The sequence below is a fragment of the Harpegnathos saltator genome, unplaced genomic scaffold (genome assembly GCF_003227715.2).
Source record: "Harpegnathos saltator strain DR-91 unplaced genomic scaffold, Hsal_v8.6 scaffold121, whole genome shotgun sequence".
Classification (NCBI taxonomy): Eukaryota; Metazoa; Arthropoda; class Insecta; order Hymenoptera; family Formicidae; genus Harpegnathos; species Harpegnathos saltator.
In genome coordinates, this window is record NW_020229897.1 from 835,417 (window position 1) to 860,233 (window position 24,817).

Here is a 24,817-nt window from a genome sequence, read left to right on the forward strand (position 1 = left end):
TCTCTCTCTCTCTCTCTCTCTCACTCTCTCTCTCTCTCTCTCTCTCTCTCTCTCTCACTCTCTCTCTCACTCTCTCTCTCTCTCGTTGACTGCGTATATGTACCGCGCACTGTCGAAATCAGAACTCGTTGTGTCCACGTAAATTGCGAATTCTTTTTATCTAAATGGAGTAAACATCGCCGCGACCGCGGCAAAGGAAATCACCGCGGCGGCGCGATGCGCGCGGGATTAATATCCGCAGCTTCGCGGCCAAACAAAGTAAAACGATTGAGGAGCGAACAAACACGCCGACGGGACACGCATCAGGCGAAATGTAATTTTACACCAGTTACGACGCGACCCAGGTGTAGAATTAATGGGAAAGCGCGCAGGCGGCGGCGCGGCCACCTTTGAGCCGAACGGTGTTTTTGCGATACTGCGGAAATACCGCGCGCGTTTTCTCTCTCTCTCTCTCTCCCTTCCTCTCTCCTCTCTCTCTCTCTCTCTCTCTCTCTCTCTCTCTCCTCACTTGCTCGCTCGCGATCGCGGCTGTTTAAATGAACATAATCAAGTTCCGCGAATGAAATTAATTTCAGCTGCGGGCATGCATAAAACCTAACGACCATCGCGTCGTGGTCGTCGTCGACGACGCGCGGCGTGGCACGCCAATCGCAGTAATTTCCGAATGTGCGATTCGCAAACATTGCCTCGCGGCGAGGCGCAGCCGGAAACGGATTTGTCTGGCGATTATCGAGTTGTAGCTCGCGGCCGCGCGCGAGTAATATAATCGCGCTTGGAAGTATCTGCTAATTATCTCAGATTGCAGTGCGTTTTTGCGAAGCACGTCGTCGCGGAGATTGCGGCAACTTGCGTCGCGCGCTGCGAAAATGCCGTTGACGAAAGTTAACGAATCGACTTTGCTCCAGAGACTTCTATATATTGTCTAATCCGTTGATTTTCGACGATGGATGGGATGCTGGCACGCGGAGGATGGGTCCCATGTTGTTTCCAAAGTGCACATTGCGTGCGCACGTTTCTGTGCGTGTACCACGTGATCGATTTTCATGACTGCTCTGAGCAGAAAAATTGTACGTGCGCGCGACGTTTGATCAAAACTACAATTTATTATATTCGTCTTTCGTGCTTTTTCTAGCAAACGGGAAAGTATTTGGTATTTATAGCGCCGTAACCGTGCAGCGAAAAAATGTGGTCGGAAGAATGACTTTTTTAGTAAACGTTATTATAACGTTAGCAATAACAAGCTTGTTTTCATATTATCATCGATACCTTTTCGTTGGGACACAGTTAAAGAGACACAGTTTTGGCGCATCGAAAACTAATATAATTTTGATGAGATTCTCTCTGCGCGCGCATCTCGTCTTCTTCCCCGAAGTACTGGACATTTATCGTCTGTCATCTCGTGTAAATGCGACTATGTAATAACTATGCGCAATTAATAATGGCGCTTTCAAACCGTCCAACATATTATATCAGATTGGCGCAAAAATAATTGCGGTTTTTATCATTTTAAGTTTGGCGCCGATTTTTCTAATTACCGTTATCTTTTCCAGAGAGTTCTGTCCTGTAGAAATAATCCAACCATGTTTCCCGTTGAGGACAAAAGTGTGCAGGCCAATGATCTTTATTTTTATTAATAAATATAATTTTTAAACTGAAACACATGTCTCTTTATACTCGATACGTAAATACCGCAATTATTTTCGCAGCAACCTAATACATTCTAATATCGACATCTGCAGTAGCTATCGGCTATGATTCGCACAAGTGAATCAATGCGACTAAACTCTCGGAAATGAAACACGACATCCCATGGTCCCCTCTCGCGGGACTGTCCACGTGGGGAGTCAGCGGTTGGTGTATCGACGAAGTCGGTGCTTCGCGCCCGGAAACGCATCGTGCGTCCCGGTTGTTCGCCGTTGCATTCGCCCGTGAGCCTTCGCGCTACGGCGACGGCCATCGCGGATCGTATTGAATCGTATTACGGCGCGTCGAATTAAAACGGCGGACGATAAATTCAGTTGTCGCGTAGCTTCGAATTAATACCGCGCGCTCGTACGCCGCGCCGGGCATCTCATTAAGGAGAAACCGATGGCACTGCCTCGGTGTAGTCGGCAGACTCCTCCCTCCGCAAATCGCGCAAATTCCACCCTTGCGTCTTTTAAGAGCGCTCTCTCGGTTGCACACGTGATTCCGTCGTTAATGCAGCCGCTATTCGTTGCTCCTCGTCCTCTCTCCCCCCCCTCTCTCTCTCTCTCACGCGCGCGCGCGCTTCTCGTTTTCCCGCGATAGTGTGATGAAATTCCCCTGTAGGTACATTCGGTCGGGGTGATCAAAGTTTGCTCGGTAAACACGGGAATGAAGCCGTAATCCGGCTCTGATTTTAATACATACGCGCGACGCGCGCGCGTACGCTCAAGCGTGAAATATTTCACAAGCGCGAGTCAATGTTTCAGCGGGCCGCTCTCTCACTCTCTCTCTCTCTCTCTCTCTCTCGCGACGTTGCTCCGTGTCCAAGAAGAGCCGGAGACTACGTGTCGCGCAAACAGTTCTCTCGTAAGCCATTGTAAGCGGCATGTCCAGCCGTTAGCGCCGAACGCGCCGAATTCTCACGAATCTTTGTGATCCCCCTCCCCCCTCCCGGGGGATGGATAAATACTACACTGACGCTGGTAATCGCTGTCTGACGCCGCCGGTAGATCAACCCGAGCCCCCCTGCAACGATGGGTTCGGCGATTTCCCTCCCGCCCCCTCGCCCCTCTGCCCCTTCTCTCTCTCTCGCTCTCTCTCTCTCATTTCTCTTCGCGGTGGAATATCTTACCGCGGAGAGCGCAGGAGAATAATTTATTGACTGCGCAAGGCCGCTTCGCATCGGGAACAATATGCGGTCCGCGGCATCAAAGACGGACACGCGCTCCATAACCCGTGGATTTTATCCGGCGCTTTACACCCGGCGGGGTTAACAAAGACGACGCGAAGCGCGTGTGCGGTTATATAGCGCGACGGATCTCGCGCGTTGCTATTCTTCCGCGTCTGATAGATGCTCGCGGCGCGCGCGCGAGCGAGCGTACGCGCTCGTAAGCGGAATCAAAGGCTTCGCGAGCCCTCTATTCACAGACCGTCGCTATTTCACCGCCCCTGCGCGCGCGTGTAAACGCGCGCGCGCGCGAGAGAGAGAGAGAGAGAGAGCCCGTGCTCCCGCGCCTGTCTCCGGAAGCGGATGCTGCCGCGCGGGGCGGGTAAGGTCGGTGGCGGCGGCCATTTATATAGCCCCGCGGAAAATCCGGGCGAAATCTCGCGCTCTCTGAATGCCGGGAGGCCTCGCGGGATATCCGGGGACCGGGCCGCCGGGTTCAGGCCAAAGAAACAATGGGCATTATTAAATATTCGGCGTGGATGGTATGTGTCGAGCGAGGCCGTGCCGGCGCGGCGGCTGATAGCACCAAAGAGTACGCGAGCGGCGGCGAAGGGTCGCAGGGTGATAGGAGAACGCGGAGGAGGAGCGCGCCATGTCATTTACATATAAATTGCCCGCCTAAAATCATACTCACATTTAATTTTCCGCCACGAGGCCGGCGCACTCTCTCTCTCTCTCTCTCTCTTTCGTGCCGTTTAAATTGCCGTAACATATCTGTCCGGCCTGATCGCGCTTAAATCACGGCGGTTTATGCCGCGGCGGAGACTCGCGCGGCTGAATGACCGGGAGGAAGAGGGCGGGGAAGGAGGGCGTTTAGCTATTCAAATGAAAATTCGCGCAAACGTATGCGGGAACCGGCGACAGCGGCTGCGAGCGGAATCGGGAAACGAAGAGGTACGTTCTCGCGATGGGGAGGTCGGAAAGGATCACGCGAAGGAGAACGGGGGCGGTTTATTATGTCCCGAGGAGAAAATCCCCTTCGAGCACAGTGAGAGCGGGGGCTCTCGGGAGACGGAGGGAGGAGGTGCAATATACAATATATACATTATTAATTTATGAACACTCGCAGTGAATTGACGGAAGCCCCGGGCAAAGGGGGCGATCATTCCGCTACCGGTGGAAATTATTCCCTACGACGGCTATCTATTTTCCGACGGTCTAGCAGTTGCTATTAATTTAACCGGGATCCTGAAGCAACTATTAATCTACTTGGCGAGTAGTTAATAGCGAGCGAATTCCCCGACAACTTCAATTACCCTGCTTGACCTCGTAAACATATGTGGATGCGTTTTCAGTTAATGGGCTATATGTAAATGAAGATACGGGACAAAGAGAGAGAGAGAGAGAGAGAGAGAGAGAGAGAGAGAGAGAGAGAGAGAGAAAGGGGGGATGGGAGGGCTGAGAGAGAATGCTAGGACGCAGGGCAGTTTCTCCCAGTCGCGTCACATAATTACATCGTCCAGCGGCTGCGACGCTATTTACATTACAGACGATTAAGTACGAGGGTAGTCCCAGAAGTACCTGACCTGACGCACAGATAGCGGTTGTTGTTTGAAAAGAATGACTATGCTAAAAAGTACCAACCTTATAAAGCTTAAGTTTGAAGTTTGACGACGCTACGTTGTTTAGTATTTGTTTGGCAGCCATCAAACGCTCTCAGTGAATTTGTAAACATGGAAAAAATTGGTCATCGTTATGTGATACAATACTTTCATTTGAAAGGCCTCAGTCCAACCAATATCAAAGCGGAGCTAGATTCCACTCTGGGGGAGTCTGCTCCTTCGTTTACAACAGTAAAATATTGGGTGGCAGAGTTTAAACGAAGCCGTACGAGCTGTCAAGGCGAACATCGCAGTGGTCGACCAAATGAGGTGACCACGCCGGAAATGGTGAAGAAAATCCACAAAATGGTAGTGGATGACCGTCGACTGAAAGTGCGCGAGTTAGCAGACATGGTAGGCATTTCAAAAAGTGCTGTACATCGCATATTGACTGAAAATCTGGACATGAGAAAGCTGTGCGCAAGATGGGTGCCGCGATTGGAACAAAATCAGCGTCGTGAGGATGTTTCAATCGAGTGTTTGGCGAAGTTTCGCAGCAATAAAGCCGAGTTTTTGCGTCGATTCATAAGCATGGATGAAACATGGGTCCATCACTTCACACCTGAGACGAAGGAACAGTCAAAACAATGGACTGAAAGGGGAGAATCCCCTTTCGACGATTCCCACTATAAACAGGGTATCGGAGCTGTTGAGGATCGCTGGGAAAAGTGTATTGAGCTAAAAGGAGACTATGTAGAGAAATAAAGATATTTTTTCCCACATTTTTTGTGTTTTCTTTGTTAGGTCAGGTACTTTTGGGACTACCCTCGTATCCTGGCAAACGTACCCTCTCATCGCGAGCCCGTGCAAAGCCGCAAGCGCTTCTACCCCCGCGAGACAATTCGCGGCGCAATAAAAAAAAGTCGCGGGGAGGTCTAGTCGGCGCGGTCGGCGCCGCTGAATTATTGCTGGTATTTGAGAATTTCCGGGGACGCCGGCGATGTAAATTCAACGAGTCGTAAAAGACACCTACCGGATGTGACTCTGTTATTACGCCGTTCGGAACTGTTCGTTTTGCCGGGAGACAAACGCCGCAAGTAAAGGGAGGGTGTATTTCAATCGGCTATTAAAAGGAGCTGGCGTGCGGATTACATTTCGTCGCTCATCGGTCTAACGTAATTCCACGGCCCTACGCTCTTCTTACTTTTTTGTCGACGATGTTACTTGTTATCAACGGATCCTCTGTTTCGATTCGACATGTCTCCTCTTCCGCGAGAAGAGCCATCAGAGACACCGCGCGACGTCATTTTTCAATTCTTAACACGAGAGTGCCGCGGAGTTGTCCTAGAGACACGGAGTGTTCTCACGTTATGTATTGTCGATAATTTTACCGAGCGTCCTTAATTTCGCGAACGAGACATTTTTGTAACTTGAATACAACACTTTGGACACATTGTTGGAAACATCGTTTCTCGTCCTCCTCATTAAATTTCCGCCTTGTCGGCGGACCGATTTCTAAATCTGAATGTCGGGCGTCTTGTATACAGACCCTTATCAGGGTAGATAAAAATACTCGACTGATTAACAAGAAAGAAAAAGTAAACGATGACGTGTGCGGCACGTTCGAGAGCTTGAAAGAAGCGACGAAAATCGGCCGTAAAACAGCCTCTTTAACCCATATCTGCAATCGGCCGCACAAGACGCGCCGTATGACAGCATAGTCTACGCTTCTTTACGCTCCTTTATGAAAATTGCAGCAAAGCCCGCGGGCCTGCTTGTATACTTCATATTTTACGATGTGTACGCAGGACCATCGTGACGGCAAATACGACGGGAAGGCGAAGCAAAGAGACCGAGACGGACAACGAGGGAGGAGGGAAAGAGAGAGAAAAAGAGAAAGTTTATTTACCGGAATTTCCTGTCCTCCGGGGATTTTCAGGAAACAAACGATAATTACAACGACCACGCCAACTTGAAAATACGTCGTTCAACGGAATCAAGTCAGATCGAGCGACATCTCACCTAACCAAATGAGAGCAGCGTGTGATTTGAAATATTCAATCCCTCTCGCTGCTCCGTCGCTCTCGGACAATTACTTTGGCAAACCCTAACAACGCTCCCTCAAAGACGCATGGTTTTCCAACACCGTTCGTGTCACACGCGAACGACGCGCGCCGAACCTAAGTCAACACAAGTACAGAATTACTATTTGACGTACGAAGAAGCCGGTATCGCTGAACAAACCGTTCAGAGATATGTTCGCGCAGCCCAGAATAAATGAATAGATGAGACAGATGCAGGAGGGGGTTGCGTTGTTCTCGCGGCATATTCTAGTTGACGAGCGTGGCTACGGAACGCGTTAACCGGAAATTTACGCAAGTTGTACCCGCGCGAGATGCACGACGGCGGCGACGGCGGCGACGGCGGCGGCGGCGTTTTTCACGATCTTCGCTATCCATCGTCAAGATCGGCCTTTTTAGTCGCGTACGCGGCGCGGCGCGGCGCTGCGCGGCTACGCGTTAGCCTCGTTAAATGACAAACGAGCGGCGTGTATGGAATATTAATGGCGGAGCGCGCGCTACTTTTAGCTACGAATTACGAGCGCGCCGTAATCGCCGCTTTTATTGTGCACGCCGGCTGTAAATATTACCGCCGGCAGAAGTACCTAACGAACTTCATCCCGGCCGCCTGTAAACGAGCGGCGCGGCGAGAGACCGCGTTTCCACTTAATATCCGCCTTTTGGGTAAGAGGCTGAATAAATAACTGAAAGCGCACTCTTCATATTTCAGCGGCCGGCCGATTCGCAAACGGCGCGCGAGCCGAGTCCGCCGATTCGGATATATTAACCCGTCCGAGAGCGCGAGAACGTTCAAGATCGAGAACATCGCGTCCGCGAAGCGCGTGTTGCGATATAGCGCGCTAAATAAAACGTCCGCCGCGTGCGATACAAAAAACGGCCGCCTGGGGAATATTAATCACGTGGCTCACGTTTGTCAAGCGGTATCTCTCGCGACTCATTGTGCATTCGGATGTACGTGCCGACGCCGACACCGACATCGCCGTCGCGAGTACCTCGAGCACCGCGACGACGGCAGTGACGACGACGACGACGACGACGACGACGACGACGACGACGACACGATTGAATAACAGAAAACAGAAGCATCATATTGAAAGTGTTGGACGCTCGCGGTGATGAGTATGTATGTGATTTGTAGCTGGCCGTTTGTCATGCCGGACGCGCGGCCGGCCGATTCAGTTGGTTAAACTCTCGGCGAATTAAATTCGGATGGTATGCAGCCGCGTGTGTGCGTACGTTGATTCAGCGTGTAATCGTTCGATGCAACATTCATGAGGTCCCGATTAAACGAACGTCCGAATTATGTACCCGCGCGACTACCTACAGTTGCGCGGAAACTTCATCGCGCGCGCGTGCCACGCGATAATGTTATTTATTTATTCTTTCAGCGAGCGCGCCGTCCGTCTTTACGCTTACACGGGCGAACGTCCGAGCGAGCGAGCGAGCGAGACAGAAAAAGATGAAAAACGCGTGCACGTCATAATGGCGGATTACCCCGGAAAACAGTGCGGGCAATTTCAAGCCGCTGAGTCCGTATCCGCGTCGCGGCGTGAATTTTTGCAAATTCAGTCGTTCTGCGCGGCTCTCTCTCTCTCTCTCTCTCTCTCTCTCTCTCTCTCTGTGAAACATGTTCACGGCGTTTTATAAAAAGGCTGCGTTCACAAGATCCCGCGCGTCGTACGCTCGCTGAAACGAATTTCTACATTTTACATGTATTTATTCTACGCTTTATAGTCGCACGCGCGATCGCACACACACGCCGCGGCGCCTACGCTTGCCCGCCGGCATTTTTCATAAGTTCAGCTCTTATTATAGGCTCCCGGAGAAATAACGATCCGCCATTATTTCCCGGGCAATCCGATAGCATTCGCCGAAAGCTTGAGGAACGCCTAGGTATCGTTATTCAAATGTAACCCCGCGGCAATTTCCCGATTTGCCTTCTCGTATCTTTCTCTTTTTTTCCTGCCCCCGCCCACCCCTCAATCTCTATCCCTGTGTCTGCTATTCGTCGAGTGGGAATCGATAAAAACGTCCTATTTCTCGCGCGCACGCGAGAAATGTGGCGCGGCTGCGGCCTTGAACCTCGCGGAAAACGACGTGCGAGGCAGGAAAATAATTTTCAATTAACGCGCGCGCCCCGATGGTTGCCGCTTGTAAATCCGCGCCGATCTATCGACAGCGTAGGAATCGATACCGTAACTCTTTAGCCGGATTAATGGCGGGAAACAAATTTTATCGACGCCGGTCTGTCAGCCAAGCGCGCGCGGTCGAGGCGCGTATCGCGCTAAATCTCGCTGCGCAGTCTTCGGGGTTAATAAAACGAGCCTCGCTACCGAGATCCCGGGCTCTCGGCAAATTGCCGGCTTTCCCGCGGGGTGTAAACGAGAGAAGTCGAAGGAGATTACTCGCGAGAATGGGCGTAAAGGAAAAAGAAAAAAAAGAAAAGAAAGAAGAAGAGAGAGAGAGAGAGAGAGAGAGAGAGAGAGAGAGAGAGAGAGAGAGAGAGAAAAGGAGAAACGAAAAGGAAGTAACGGAATTGCGTAAAGGCTCCTCCACCGAGAGGATCCCGCCGGGATTGGGAATCCGATGCTATCTGGTCTCACGGCGGGAAGGTATTAATGATGCCCACCGGCGATATCTCACATTGTGTTGGGACACACATGCGCGCGCACGCGCGCCTAGGCGTTTCAATTATTTTGAAAAATCCCACTCCCGTTAATTACAACGGCAATTACTGCAACAGCTCTTTTACGCGCTGCTCCTTCGCGCGAGGAGCCAAGGAGCAATCGCAAATTTGATCTTCGCGAGGAGATAATCGCAGGCGCGCGCGGGCGAGAGAGAGAGAGAGAGTGAGGAGGGGGGGGGGGGGGGAGCGGCTGGTATACGACTTTGCTCTGTCCAATTTCGTTAACGCGGGAATATCGCGACGAGCGGCGTAGCAGCTTCCGGCGGGCCACGTATCAGATTCTCACGGGCCGCAAATCATCGACGATTATATGGAAGAGAAATGTGACAGCGGAGAGAAAGAATGTGCGGACTAAGCGAGAAGGTTCGCGGTCGCGGGTGGGAAAGTGGCGAGAGAGAGGAGGGAGAGGGACCAAGTGCGGAGAGACTCTCGCGGTGATAGAGGGCGACTAAAGGGAAGATATAAATCGGTCGCCCCCACGAGTCTTACCTTCTGGCGAGCGTTATCAAAATTGAATTTCCGAATATGGAAGAAGGGCGCAGTTTGCGGGTTATCGGGCCGGCGCCTTCGTTATTTATGTCGGCGACGTATGGCTCGCCGGGGCCATTGTCGATATACAATAGAAATTTGTTCGCGCGACGTGTCAGGCAACTCGAGGAGCGACGGCCGCCTTTTCAAGTTCCGCCGAGACTTCCACCGAGATTCCCAAGATCGCGCGGAGAACCACCCTGGACCCGCGAACGTGTGCAAGCTGGACGAGAGAAACGGGAGAGGAAAAGGAAGAAAAAGAGAAAGAAGGAGAGAGAGAGAGAGAGAGAGAGAGGAGAAAGGCAAAAAGAAAGAGTGATAAAGAGGAGAAGGTGGAGGGGCACGTCGAGGGGGTCAGATTGATTGCTCTTTTATCCCTCGCCGATTCAAGGACGAACTACAAAAATCTCCTGAAGGGGCCTGCGCGCGTTTCGTGACTTGTGATCGAATCCCATCCTATCCTCGAGCTCTGATTTCGTTCGCTTCACGGGCTCATTCCCTTCCGGTCGTTAATGCCGCCAAACGATTGCGTCCTAATGCGAGATTTAAGTCACGACTACGAGTCATGGCTGACCTTTCTGGCCAGATGTAACGAAGGTGGAAAATGGATTTTACGGAGAGCTCGCGCTCGAACAAGGACACGCCGCTCTCGGCCGCTCTGGCCGCGTTGGCTTTTTCGGAAGAAAAACTCGAGGTCGCCGCATCGTAACGCATTTTTCGAAAATGTATTACGGTCGGATCCGATTCCCGTAAATGAGATTTCCGTCACAAATGCAAATTCCCAGCGGAACTTGTTGCGGTGAAATTCAGTTGTTTTTCACACGCAAACTCGTTCCCAAGGGTTGTACTTGTTGTCGTTACATAATTATACCGCATTGCGTAACTTTGACGCCATTGTATTTATTACGTCACCGTGCCTTCGACGAATTATCCCACCGCGGTGGGAATTTGTGCCCGATGACAATCGCGCAATCGTTCAAGATCGCATAAACATGCCCGCCGCGGCCCGCCTCGATTTCATTACCGGCGCGCGATCGTGTGATTCATTATGCCGGTGTCTAATTTGAGAGATAACAGTCCGGAGCTTCCTCAGCGTCTTCCCGCGGCGAATTTACGGCTGATCGGATGCGGGGAAACGCTCCCAAGATCGAATTCCGTATTCCCCGCGAATTTGGTTTCTCCTCCGCAACCCGATTCTCCTACGGTCGTTAATGACGTAAAACGATTGGATATTGGAGGTCGTTTCGCCGAAGTGTCGTAATTAGAGAAACGTGCCGCAGATCCGCAGAAACCTTTTTACGCGTCCGCGCGTTACTACTCGAGATTACTCGGCGGGATTCCACCGTGATTCCGTCCTCCACTCTTTCCCAAGAGTCCACGCTTTCTTTCAAATTTCCCCTTTAGTTTTCCGCTTTAAAATCCGCTCTTACTCTGATATCGCATATTCACATATTCACGTTTCAACGTCGCGTGTAATCGCGAATGCCGCGACACGGCACGCGAGGTTCCTATTTTAACCGAGGCGCGTTCAGCGCGTTGCGTAAGCTCTCTGTCACTGACCGACGGCTCTATTCCGCCGGTAAATTTTTCGGCGAGGTAACCGAAATTTAGACGATCATAACGCTGCATTGGCCGGGCGTGTTTGTAACACGTTCAACGGCAGCGTGTAATTCTGTTAAAAGCCGGGGACAAATATGCGTGCTAATTCAATGCGTTTACCGCTGGAGCGTCGGCATTGTTACGAATGAATGAATTAGTTAAACGAATTATCAGCGGCATTAAACGATGCACACCGAGCTCCCTCTAATCTATTTACATCAGAAATGAGCTTTGCAATCTAACCACGATACGATCTCAATCGCGTCGGAAAGTGGGCCATCAGTTTTGTATTCGCCATGACGTCGCGAGCACCGATTGTCTAAATATATAGCCCGATTTCATTGTACTTCTTCAATAATGTAGCAGTCAAGCAAGTTATTCGATGATATCGCGTATATATTAAAAAGAAAGTAATGTCGCGGCTTCTCGGGGCTACTAATTGACATTTTAATCAATCTCGTGCACATACATCGGCGATAGCCGAACGGTGATTTGATTAAACATGGCGTACAGAGCGCGCTCCTCTCTCCCTCCCTCTCTCTCTCTCTCTCTCTCTCTCTCTCTCTCTCTCTCTCTCTCTTTCTCTCTCTGTCTCCCTCATTTCATCAGAAATTTTCCGCGAAGGTATGAAAGCAACAGAACGCCGCTCGTTGACCGCTAATAATGAAAAAGTAACGGCGAGTGTTTTGGAACGCGGCGGGGCCGGTCGCTTAAGCTGCATTCGGCAGGATATTTTCGCGGTCGAAGCGACGATCAAATCTCGACGACGAGAGAGCGACAATTTGCCACGTTTCTTTCTTCTCTTCTTTTTTTCTCTCGCGACTATTTCTACCGAAGTGGCACGACGCGCGCGGAAAGCAAGTCGGCGAGGGAGAGAGAGAAAGAGACAGACAGAGAGAGAGAGAGAGAGAGAGAGAGAGAGAGAGAGAGAGGAAAGAGGTAAGGTAAGCTATAACTGGGAATTATTACAACAGTTGGCGTAGTGGCGCAATGCTCACCACCCATGCTTGATGGAAGCGGCGAGAACTCGGGTCGAGCAGCCGGCCATCCAAACCAGCAGAAGCGGGCGGACACCCACGCGTATAATTTTACGTTTGCTCTGAAGTTACGAGAGACTGCCCCGTCGCTCCTTGCTATTATTCGCACACCACTGTGTCGGGAGGAAGAACCGACCAGCTGGGAGCAAGAAGAGAGAAGAGGAAGAGAGAGAGAGAGAGAGAGAGAGAGGAGAGAGAGGAGGAGGGAAAACAAGGAGGAAGCAGAACGGTGAACGTAGAATAACGTTAAATATTAAGAGAAACATGTTCCGCTCGCGCGGAGAGTTAATAACGCAGGCTCATCCGCAACATGTCGTGCTCAGTGGAGAGATCTTGCGAAACATACCTTGGACGTTGCAAGTGTTCGCTAATAATTGATCGAGGTGGACTAAACGCGCTTAATAACAAGTCGCAACGGCTCGTATAACGTGAGGGAGCGTGGAGCCCCGCAAGTTGGCCGATTTACGGAAATGTCCGAGACGGCACGACGTCGCCGTTACTAATGCGTTAATAAAGCCTGGATCATTAATGCAAACGTCGCGCGATCGATGGAGATGGAGAGATCGAACAGCGGCGTTTAATAATCCATACCACGGCGTTGCTTGGCGATGCGTTTCGTTCGTCGACATCGAGTCGGTATCAAACCGGTATGTAACCGCGCGCCGCGGCTGTGCGGCTCCTAAACAGCCGGGACGCAGGCTCGACGGAGGTAACGAATGTTAAAATCGCGTTAAGATCTTGCAGCCAGTCTAAGAATGATTTAATCACGGCTCGCGCGGCGTAATTACACGCCCGTTTCTCGACTCTGTGGCGCGATTCGCGGCACGACTCCGTCGTCCTTCCTCACGTTTCAGGCAACATTTGGTATTCTTCGTTCCACGAGTCGCATTCTACGTCCGCAGCCGTTGTCCCGGCGACGATTAACGTCACGAAAACGCGCCGCGGGATCCAAGACGCGGAAAGACATCTCGGCGTTCCTCGCGCGCGCGGCGCTAATTGACGAGCGAGTCGCTCGCGCGGGGACGAGGACGACGCGACGACTTTTTAACAAACGAATTTGTCAGACTCTTCCGTGCGCACGTCTCATGACGTTTATCCCCCGCCGTCCCCGTCACCTCCCTACGCTTCTTGGGCAATCGAGATCCCATCGGGGGAACGCAAATTTCCCCCGAGACGCTGCGTGACGACCCTGTCAGCGGCACTGAGCGCGCTTCTTCCCGATTATTTCCAGCGAATGAAATTCCGAGCTTAAGACAGTTTTGCGGATGGAAAAGAGAGAGGAAGAAGGAATGGTCAGCGATCGGTTACACCCGCCGGCCGTGTCCATAAACGTAACTACTTTTCCGCGTCTCCTCCAATGGAGTTCTTCTTTCCCGGCTTCCCGGAGGGAAGTCTTACGTCGAGCTGCACTTGGCGCACGAATAATTATCAGCACAGCGCTTCTCGGCGCATTATGCTTAAGTAAATGAGTCATTGTTATCGCGAGAGTCCCGAGACTCTTGTCGTAAGCGCGTTACCTTTGTTTGCCTCTCTCTCTCTCTCTCTCTCTCTCTCTCTCTCTCTCTCTCTCTCTCTCTATGTCGCGAAAAACGAGAGCGAGATTTCGAGCGGCTGGCTCAACTGCATCAACTCGATCCTCTGCCCTTTGTGGATCGCTTAAACTCGAGAGAAAATTTTAACAAGGATGAAATTAATTCTTTCGCGAAAGCAGTCCCCGGCTAGGCGGTAAATTAATACATACCCCCGGTGACGGCGACGGCGACGGCGACATCCCGCCCGGCAACGCCGTAAAGTTTAACAATCCACTTAGAGCGGGAACAAGCTCCTAATGAAATCAATTCTTGTAAGGAAATAGTTTCTATCAGGAGGGGGACAATAAATTAATCCACGTTTAATCTCGACCGCACTCACCTCTCGGATTACTCTTTAGAACGCCCGCTGGAGTTTCGCGATCCACTTAGACGCGCGCGTAACAAGCTCGTAATAGAAAATAGAGAAGAAAGGGAGGGAAAAATTCACTCGCGCAGATTGCACCGACCGGCCGGCCGGCGCGTCCGAGGACTACGAGGTGCCGCGCGTCGCGCGACGTGCAGAAAGGTAGACGTGAAAAACGCGGTCTGCTAAAATATTCAACGAATCGGCGTATTAGATCCGTTGCGCACGGGAAACTACGCGTTCGCACTACGTGCATTCCCGTCGCCGCGTTTGTAAACGCATCCCGAATTCAGAAACAATATTTGCTTCCGCATCGCGCGCGCAACACACAGCTCGCCGAACTTACTTTCTCGAGCAGTTTTCATTATCCTCGCGTCGACAAATGAAATTTCAGCGGGGGCGCGGGGGGCGGGGCTCGATAAATCCCGCTTCGGCCGCTCTTTATTCTCGTATCAATCCGCCCGCACCTATCGACCCCCCTCTCGTATTCATTGGCGACGGCCCGACCCGTTCGCCGTTCGTCACATCTCCGACGTTCGCTCCGAGCGAGTCGAAGCGTCGCGATACTTTATTTCGAGATGGAATTCCGACCCCCTGACAGATCCTGTCTGACGCGCGCGTCGACAAGCCGGCTTAATCTCACCGCCAGGAATCGCAGCGAGATATCGTTTTTATAAGCAAGCACCTGGCGACGCGCGGCTGACGCCGCGCCGCGGCGCCGTTCACCTTCTCTCCCCCGCGAGGGAAATGCGAAAGCGAACGTAGCATTTTCCGCCCCGAGGAGCGACGACGCATCTGCCCTGCCTCTCCCCTCCCCCCTCCCCCCACTCGGCCGGTGTCTTGTTACTTCGTTCAATTTCTATTTCCCTACATCGAGGGATATGGCTGTCGTTCAGCCTGCCTTCCTCTCGCTCACGCTCGCGTCGTCTCCTCTCGCCGCCTCCTTCTCTTTCCGCATCCACGGCTGGCGCGAATAAACAGGGTCGTTGCCGCGAACACGAGACAACCTATCCGTTTTATCGAGGCAAATATGCTCGGGATCTGTATGCGCGAATGCCATTTTCCGCCCGGTTCCTCCTCCTCCTCCTCCTCCTCCTTCCGCAACACATCCCCTTCCTTTGCCGACCCTTCCGCCTCTTCACCTTGAGAATTACCCGTTGCCACCGCGCTGGGGAAAACATAAATCTCGGGGACGCTGCGAGAGCATCGTGAGTGTTACAGCCCTACGTCGTCGCGGCCTTTATTACATTCGACCCGAATTATCATCTCCCCTGTCTCGGCCAAACGCGAGGCTCAGAGCGAGCGAGTCTCGCTCGCGCGCTCACTGCGGCAATGATTCCGCAATTATTACCCTCCTTCAGCGACTCTGCCCCCTCCCCCATTCTCCGTTAGCAAAACGCCCGTTAGCAAATTCGCTCGCGCGTTCGTCCAGCCAGCGCGCCGATTAACGCCCTTCAATTTTTAATCGCCTAATCGGCGCAGCTCGCCAGCAAATCACCGCCGATAAATAACCGCGATTACGTTACGTTGATAACCTCGTTACGGCTTCATCGCGCACACCGAGGTGACTCCGAAAACGCGTGTCCCCCGCGCGCGCACAGCCGCGAACCGCCCCGCTGCGGTGGAGAAGTCGCGTGTAACGGTGTTTGCAGAGCGCTTTAATAAAATATGTTGTATTATGCCCGCGCGGACGATATTAAAGTTTGCCGATGCTGCACGTAACGCATCGCAGTATTTGCCGGAAAATCCTTTCTCGGACGAGAGAGAGAGAGAGAGGGAGAGAGGGAGAGAGAGAGAGAGAGAGAGAGAGAGAGAGAGAGAGAGAGGGAGAAAGAGAAAGAGAGAGAGAGAGAGAGAGAGAGAGAGAGAGAGGAGAGAGAGAGAGAGAGAGAGAGAGAGAGAGAGAGAGAGAGAGAGAGAGAGAGAGACGGAGGGAGGGAGGAGGGACAGAGCGGGCGAGTTTATTTAATAACGCGACGCGCTCGGCGGTGCTCGGTAGAGGAACGCGGCGGGTTGCCTCGGCTGAGACAAAATAACGCTTCTCATAGAAAGCCGGTGCTGCGATAGAGTCGAAAGAAAAACTATCGAACTACACTATCGCTCGAAGACACTCGAGAGGCTCGCGAAAGCGACACACTCTCTCCGCTCGCTACCCCCGTGGACTTTTGTAACGCGAGAAGATGAAAGATATACGCGCTCGCGCTCGCTCGATTGTCCCTCGTGTCATTTTCGTCGCACTTCCCCTTGCCGCGTATCAGTCCCTTCGGCCCTTGACAACGGTGACCTTTGACAACGGTGCTATGCGAGAAATGCGGGACGAACGAGGCGCCATAATCGCTTATAATCCGTGTGGTCCCGTGAACATTTCGTTCGAACAAATTTCAGGGTTTCTAAATTGAAGATTCTCACGTTTCTCGCGTCTCGTTTCCGATAGGAATTAAAATCGGATAGATATTCGGATGGAGTGGTGAAATTGAGGTGAGGTTGAGGTTTAAAGTCAACTCGGTTTCGATACGATGAACAAAAGTGTTCATATCGTTGTATTTATACATGCGAAATTTCTCACCTGAACGTTAATTCGCGATTTCACGTTCATGCGAGAGATACAAGAAGTGATTCCCCCGCCAGTCCATGGTCACGTAAAACGGAGAGGCCAGATTTTTAAGGCTGTTAAATGAAGAGTCGCCGTTGAAAAGATCAACAAACCGACGTTTTGCGGACGCGAGTGGAGGATCATCTCCGGCAGTGATCTTCGTGGTAGCCTCGCAAGTTGACGGGGGAGAAGAGCACAAAACGCGCTGGCTTCCCCATTGTGGGAAGCACATTGTCCGGAAGCAAGCGAGAGGAAAGTGATACCCCGGTGTATTACGAAGCAGGGCGAAAACTCCATGCCGGGGAGATACTTTCAATAAGATGAAGTGCACGCTCGAAGCGGCTTCGGCATTCAGCGGGGAGTGTTTGGATCCCCGCCCTCTTCGTTACGACGTACTTTTATTATATCAGAGCAGTCTGGAGCATCGCGTTGATCACATCACGAGTAATCTAGTGTCTTGGTTTTACTTCTCCGCACGGAGAAAAAGAGTTTGCTTGACACCTAATATGGCAATGGACGAGCTAAATGTGTTTTAGTCGAAAGAAACGGGATTTCTGGTAGAGACGGAATTGTTGCTTCATAGGAACCAGAAATTGTCTGTCATCTTCAACCTCTAGTTCGTTTATCGACACGCGAATTTCACTAAATTTCCGCGCATATATTTCGACTAGACACCTCGTAAATAAATGACGAAACGTATTCACGTAATCGTAAAAATCTCGTTGTAATTTCCAACGAAAACCAAAAAAGTAAATAAATCCGAAAAGTATTCTTTTATGACGTTTATAAATGTCATTAAACATTTAGATAATATCACATTTGAATTATACGCACATACAGAGAGAAAAATGTTTGGTCGAATAAAACAGTTCTCTTGTCACATATATTAACGAATACAGAGATTCCGGTGGAAGATATCGAAATTCAATCTAAATGATTCGAGTCTAAATAATCAACATACATTTCTGGTTAATTTCAAAACTCTGCTATTTTCAATCGGAATCTCTGAATCCTTTGTATTTTTCCCAGAAAATTCGTTCATTCAACCAAACATTTTTGTCCGTGCATATTTTAATAATACGAAAATGGTGCGAAACTCATCGCGCTTTCAACCGCAACTTCATCACGATCAACCGCTGTATTTTCTTCACGATCCCTGTGATATCGATGGAGAGAAAAAAACGAGTCACCCCCGAATCACAAATCGTACTCGCAAGTAGTTTCGTCCAATTTAACGGCGCACCGACGCCGAGCCGAGGCAGTGTATTTTCATTGGCCTCGACTTGAAAATGTCGGTGCATGCGCCGACGTACGATCGCACACCGACGAGCTTTGCCATGCTATATAACGCGTGATTACTCTTTGTTAGTGTTTCGCAACCACCCTACGAAGGCATTCCGTTGGCAACAGCCGCTCGACGGCAACCCGACGGCGACGCGACTGCGTAGAGGAGGAGGATTTTTATCACTTGTCTTGCGAAAAGGGCGAGCTGACAAATTAAATTGCCCTTGGCTCCCAACTACGCGGAATAATGTAATTGTCCCCTCGTCTTTGAAATAATACCGGCTACGTCGCTGCGGCTTGCAGCGACGATGAGCGCAGCACACGGTTCGTGCAAGTGGCAGCGGATAATAACTGTTATATGGGAGAATCGAAGTGTTCGGCGCGGTCCGGTGCCGGATAAATTCGGCCGTTCGAAGAAGCAGGAAGCGTTAAAAATTCCGACATCGAGAAGGTAACTTTCGAAGAGTCGAAATTTCACGCTTCCACATCGACTAAATTATTAGGATTTTTTAACATATGCGCGATATTGACTCATCGCTTTATTGATCATGCAAAGTAGAATGAACGATCCTGCGAAAACGGTACATTTGTCGCAGCGGCTGCTTTATGTTAATATGTCTAGAGGGGAATTCATATGACTAGAAAATACTAGAAATCTTATGCTGAACGTTAGGACTGTTATGCCGGATACATACGAGGTTAATACGATAAATGCCGTTGAGTCTTGGAATATTTAATCAAACTATTGTCGCGGGATCGCGTCAATTAATATGTCAATTTCTGCGTTCAAATCATCGTGTTTACGCGAGTGTCAGTGCCACAGCAAGCGATGCAGCAAGCGGCAGAAAGTTCGATCAAGAAGTCTCGACGAAGGACAAAAGATGGCAAGACAACAACGGCAGTGTTACTCCGTTTATTCCTAGATGATAAGTCACGAGATTGTGCAAAATTTGTCATCAGACATTGTATTTTCCAATTCTGATGGATGTTTGACGAGCGATATACCCGGGCTGAAGTTTTGAATTAGTATGTTTACTATCTATTGTTATAAATTTTCTTAAAGCTATAGATGTCTTCATGGAAAGCCAATGATTTTAATTTTATTTGTATAAAAGAATTTAGATTTAAGTAAAGATACGATTATCAGTGTTTACCAAGTAAATCTTTTTTTACTTTTTTTACGTAAATCTTGAAGATGTTCGTTTCCAATACATGTTTTCAATATTATATAATCATTACTGCTGACAGAAATTTAGAATAAAGATGAAATAATTATATATATATATATATTAAAAGAGAATAAAATATATATATATATATGTTAAATAATTCCAAAATAAGTCTTCCATCAAGATTCGACAAAGAGAAGCGGCAGTAAGTAACCATTTGTAGCGTCAATATAGAACAAGAGTTTCCACGGTATTACATCTCGAGCTGCTCCGTGAGTCCTTAAAATTCGGTGGATTTTGCAAGGCTGCTGTAGAAGCAACATTTCGACTCGAGCAGATACGTCTTTTCTCAGGCTCCTCGAGGCAAGCGGATTAGACGGTCGAACGCTTCGGTCGCTCTGACAATCTTAATTCGCTCTATCCTTTTTCCCGATCGTTTGTCTGCGAATATCGTTGGTTTAGATGCCGAAATTCGAACGACTTGGTCGATAAAACCGCATCTATGTAATTCCGACGCGCTATAAGGCGCTCTCGCGAAAACGACGCGCAACGCGACATTGTAACGCGACGCCTTTCCCCAAAGTAACGTAAAGAAAAGAAGGAAAAAGCAGAAAACGACTTCGCCGCCTCAATTTCACGCTACACACGCAAAGGTGTAATTTTTTAACACGCCTCGCCGCGCCGGAAATTCCCTGTAAAAAACTTGGCCGCAAATGTGCCGCGATATATACGCGAACCCCTCTTTCTTATGGCATCGCTCGAACTTCGCCCTCTTGCCCCGCCGTTTGTTAGGCGGCGTGCCGCACCTTGAAAGAGGCTAACCGTTAGTCGCCTAAAAAGGAAACTTCTTATCTTCGCTGCCCTTTCGTTCTTACATAGCAAGACCGAGTATGAGGAGCTAAAGAAGGAGAAGGTTGAAGGGAGGGGAGGGGGGCCGCGCTCCCTCGCCCCTACCAAATTAAATTAACCACTCCCGTCCCGTAGATCTCGGCCACTGACTGCTTGAACCTCGCGCGCGCGAACCCTTTCCACGATCTTTGCGAGATAATTCAATTGCACGGCGAGTCGCTTATGTGACTATCTTGCGCCTGTTACGTCGGCGGAAGCGGTGATTACTCGCTTCCTCGCGCTTGCACCTGGCGAGCGAGCGAGCGAGCGAGCGTCGAGGAACGTGGGTAGATGCGCGACGCCGATAAGAGAGATAATTAGTAGCAACGCGCGAGCCGACGCAGATATCGCCGGAGAGCGGCGAGAAGAATTTCTGTTTAACCGCGATATCGCAACTCGACGATATCGGATCGACATTGTTTCCTAATGTGAGCAAGCAAATATAGGTCGCGGTCACGCCGTGGAATGTCTCGCCATTTGTGATAAAATTGTCATTTAATAACGCAATTTAGCTCGGCGGAATTTCCATTTTGTCGATATCGTATAATTTCAATATCAACGTTATTGTAAAAACGACCATAATCGATAATGACAATCGATATATATTAATCATGCGGCAGTGTTTTATCTCTCTCTCTCTCTCTCTCTCTCTCTCTCTCTCTCACATTGAGAGTAGAGAAAAAAAGAGATAAAATTCGCGAAAGGACATTTCGTCGAAAACTGCCACGAGCAAAACGAATGCAGATAGAAACACGGAGAATACGGTAAAAATTATCGACGGCGATGCGGCGACCACAGAGAGGCAATTTTTCGAGAGTTTGCATAATGCGCAAAACACAACGGCGGTAATGTAAATGTTAAATAATTGTCGGTCAAATAAGATTACACTTTGCGCCGTTGGTACGTTTCGCAAAATGCCTTCATCACGCGTAATTACATTTATTAGCGGCAGCAGGGTTCTCTCGACGCAACGGCGAGTCATTAGCATTTATGAAAAATGGATAAAACGATATTAATAAATTCCGATCGATGCGGAACTACACTAATGGGCACCGCTCTCGCGTGCTATCTTCGTACATCGAGAGCGGCTAACTCGTTCGGTCAAGGATGTGTCTCGTGGAATTAGAAGCCCGGTATTTTCAGCAAAACACAGGAAATAGATGGGGCGAATTCCCCTAGGAGAATTTCAAGATGGTCTGATACGGCGTTCGCTTTGTCCCTGCGCGCTCGATTCTTTCGGTCGATCGATTAACGATGACACAGCATATTTGTCTATCGGTGAAACTTTCGACCACCCACCATTACAGTATCGTTCGCTCGCAAAGTAACGCGCGCGCGCGCGTTAATGCCGAGAATCGAACACTGTTTGAGGGGCGCGATACGGTGTCAAAGGGAGAGTCGCAGCGAAGTTCACTGCGATAAACGCAAGCGTGCTCATATAATCTCCCTTTAATCCCTTAAACACGATAGCGGATGAATGCTAAACACACTCAATTAAAGCCGTCGCTGCGCGAAAACTTAGGGAATAGCTTGAAAGTAACTCACCCTCGATGGCGGTCCCGCTCGGCGTGTCTCCGGAATTATAGAGGTCATCTGAAATAGAAGTTACAAGTTTATCAACTGCGGTGTGTCTCCCCGGTTAGACGGATACTGAGCATGAATTAATTAACGCGTACTTGCGAAACACTTCATTAGATTAAACTTAGATAGCACTCTCGGGCGCGTCCATTATCTCGCGCATCGGAGATGCGGAGACCGGGCGAGTCGTTCGATCGAGAACTACTAATAAGTAAAGTAATTTTAGTCCTTAATTACGCCCCCGTTAATGACCCCGGCGCCGTAAATACAATTTAGCCTGATTAAAATACCAAATCGCGCGATACCCGGCCGAATAATTGGCGCCGATCAATCGATGAATTCGCGAGAGATTGCCACGTACGGCGAGGATTTCACGCGTTGCGGAACGTAAAGTCGCGCTCACGATGAGGAAACATCCTCCCTCTCAATTGTCATTCCATCGAAAGCAGACAATTGTAAGGCTAATCCTGTGGCACAAGCCACAGTCTTCGAACGACGTTACGTCACTTTTGAGCGCGCACCTCCAGCGACTTCTATCGGCGTTGTGTAAATTTTGATACCCAAGACGCTTGCCAGAGAATGATCCTCGAGGATGTCTTCATCGGATCTGTATGCTCGTCCGTGCGGTAACTTTTAACGGCAATATCGCCGTCGTTGCGCAGCTATCACGTGATGCGTTATACCTGCGCAACAACGCGCAGCGACTACGTTATTATTGTTGGAAGGTTAGGTACGTAGAATAGACACACACCGGCAACATTTCGCGACCGAGGCGAAATCTTTCTCGTTCTTTTGCTCGAGCGTATTTATACGCGACAGACGAGACTATCAGTACCGTTGATCTCGGTTGCGGCCATTATCAAATGCCATTGATATTACCGGCATCGACCAGCGTTATACATCACGAATTTGTTTAGAGGTGAGCAGTTCAATATTTCGCGCGACCGCGAACGTTTGTTCACACAAATATCCGAACGATTAATATAGCGAGTAAATTTTACACAACATCAATGCGCGCGTCCCGAGTAAATACCGAATTATCCGAAAGTGTAGGTACACCGATGCGGATTATTTTTTTCTCGGACGACTACCTCGGTATTTGCTTCACTCGTGTGTTTATCCCGTCATACAATCGACCATCGCCGCGATATTTATGATTCTTCGAAAAATTACCGTTTGCGATATTTTCCACTTCACGCAGATCGCACGTTCGAAACGTGATGAATATAGATACCAACGAACCTTCTTTGAAATAATAATAACAATAAAACTTCTTTGAAAAAAAAAAAAAAATGCAGCATTGATGCTCCTCTAACGTAAATTTCTATCGGGGACTAATTTGCCGTGAAATATTTTATTTATTTTACTTATTTTGTATCGTTCGATATAAATTTTCTGAGATGCCAAATAAACATTTTGTAGTAATTGCACAAAAATAGGGACCACTTCCCGATTTCAATGATATTGAGATATGTTATCGAGTATATCACTCTGAGTAATGTTGCGGAGGTTTTTGGCCCAAAAATTTTTCATCGATCCTTCAGGTTCAATAGAATCTGCAGAATAGAACGCAGAATCAACATTTCGACTCGGATATAAATATTTCATATAAATATTTCTGTCTTTCAAGTATTCCACTCGAGCGTTTCATGTAATACGTACTTTGCACAATTAATGGCATTTGTAATCGTTAACGTTTATTTCAACACATTTTTCTCTTATGTATACTTTAACATCGTATATTTTCTTTTACATTTTATATTTTATATTTTCATATTAATCTAATAATCGCGTAATTCTTTGGTACTGTTAATCACGTTTAGTAAATATCTGGGATATGTGTGGAATAATTCTCTCGGGATCTATTTTAACTCGACGTTAGTCGCGATATTGTGCGCCCATGAGTGCTCGCAATGTAGATACGCTAATTGTTACCCCATTACTTGCCTCTGTTTCTTTCAATAATTCTTCTCTCATCAGCATATGGCTGATTTGCCACTAAAGTACACAAGAAACAGCGAGAAAAAATTGACAGGTATTAAAATGAATGAAAAATCTCGAGGCCATGTAGCAACGTTGAGATACGTTGCAGCCTGAACGTGGATATCCATTGGATACTGCGACTAACAGACAATTATTAATCTTCATCGCAAACATATCTATACCTCATCTATTTGCTCTTATATTCCGCCATCCAATAATCTAATAATATTCCGCGCTCAAATTGAACTCGAGTTATCCAGGTTTTGGTCCGCGCGCTAGCACACCTCCGTACTATTTCAGGCAGCTTACTTTACAAGATTACGAGATGTGAATAATAAAGAGCAACACCGGTCAACATTGACTCTGCCGCCTTTTAATACGTTATTCACGCGCTGATGTCGCGCGTTTATACGTCGCGCGTTAATTTCACGCAATCTCTCTCGCGCGTGCGCGCGCGCGAGAGGCGTTAATCTACAAACGAGAGGCCTTAACAAAATTATAACGTGTTCCTGTCCCTGTTTCCAAGATAGCTTCATAATTTATCCTCCGTAGGATGCACTCCGAAGGTCTCCGCTGGGGATTAAGTTGAATCTAACGATCAATAAAGCGTTCGTGTAATGACCCAATTATTAAGTTATCGGCCGCTGAAGTGTGCGAGAGACTGTAAGACACAGACACAGACACACACTATCCCTCTCTCTCTCTCTCTCTCTCTCTCTCTCTCTCTCTCTCTCTCTCTCTCTCTCTCTCTCTCTCTTTTCCTCTCTCTTTCGCTCGCTCACGACCACGGTGATTACCCGTAATCTTACACACCCACATACCGTGCAATTAGATCATCGTGAACGGCGACGCGACATCTGACATTTTCAGATTGGACTTGACCGTCATAACAAAACGATGATCCGTCGCGTTACGTCAATCACGTCCGTCGTCCTTCGCGTTCTCGCGCTCGACGCAATTGCGCGTGGTAATGTCCAGGCCCGAGCCGGGGATCGACGACA

General features: G+C 49.2%; 1 protein-coding gene across 3 annotated transcripts in view; it reads right to left on the reverse strand.

The window, feature by feature from the left end:
- Positions 1-24,817, reverse strand: part of cmpy (crimpy) — a 343,488-nt gene that overhangs the window by 270,456 nt on the left and 48,215 nt on the right. For all 3 annotated transcript variants that reach the window (XM_025305806.1, XM_025305801.1, XM_025305803.1), the window contains exon 5: positions 21,801-21,848. In XM_025305806.1, the coding sequence (XP_025161591.1) occupies positions 21,801-21,848 (48 nt within the window). The remainder of the gene's footprint in view (positions 1-21,800; positions 21,849-24,817) is intronic.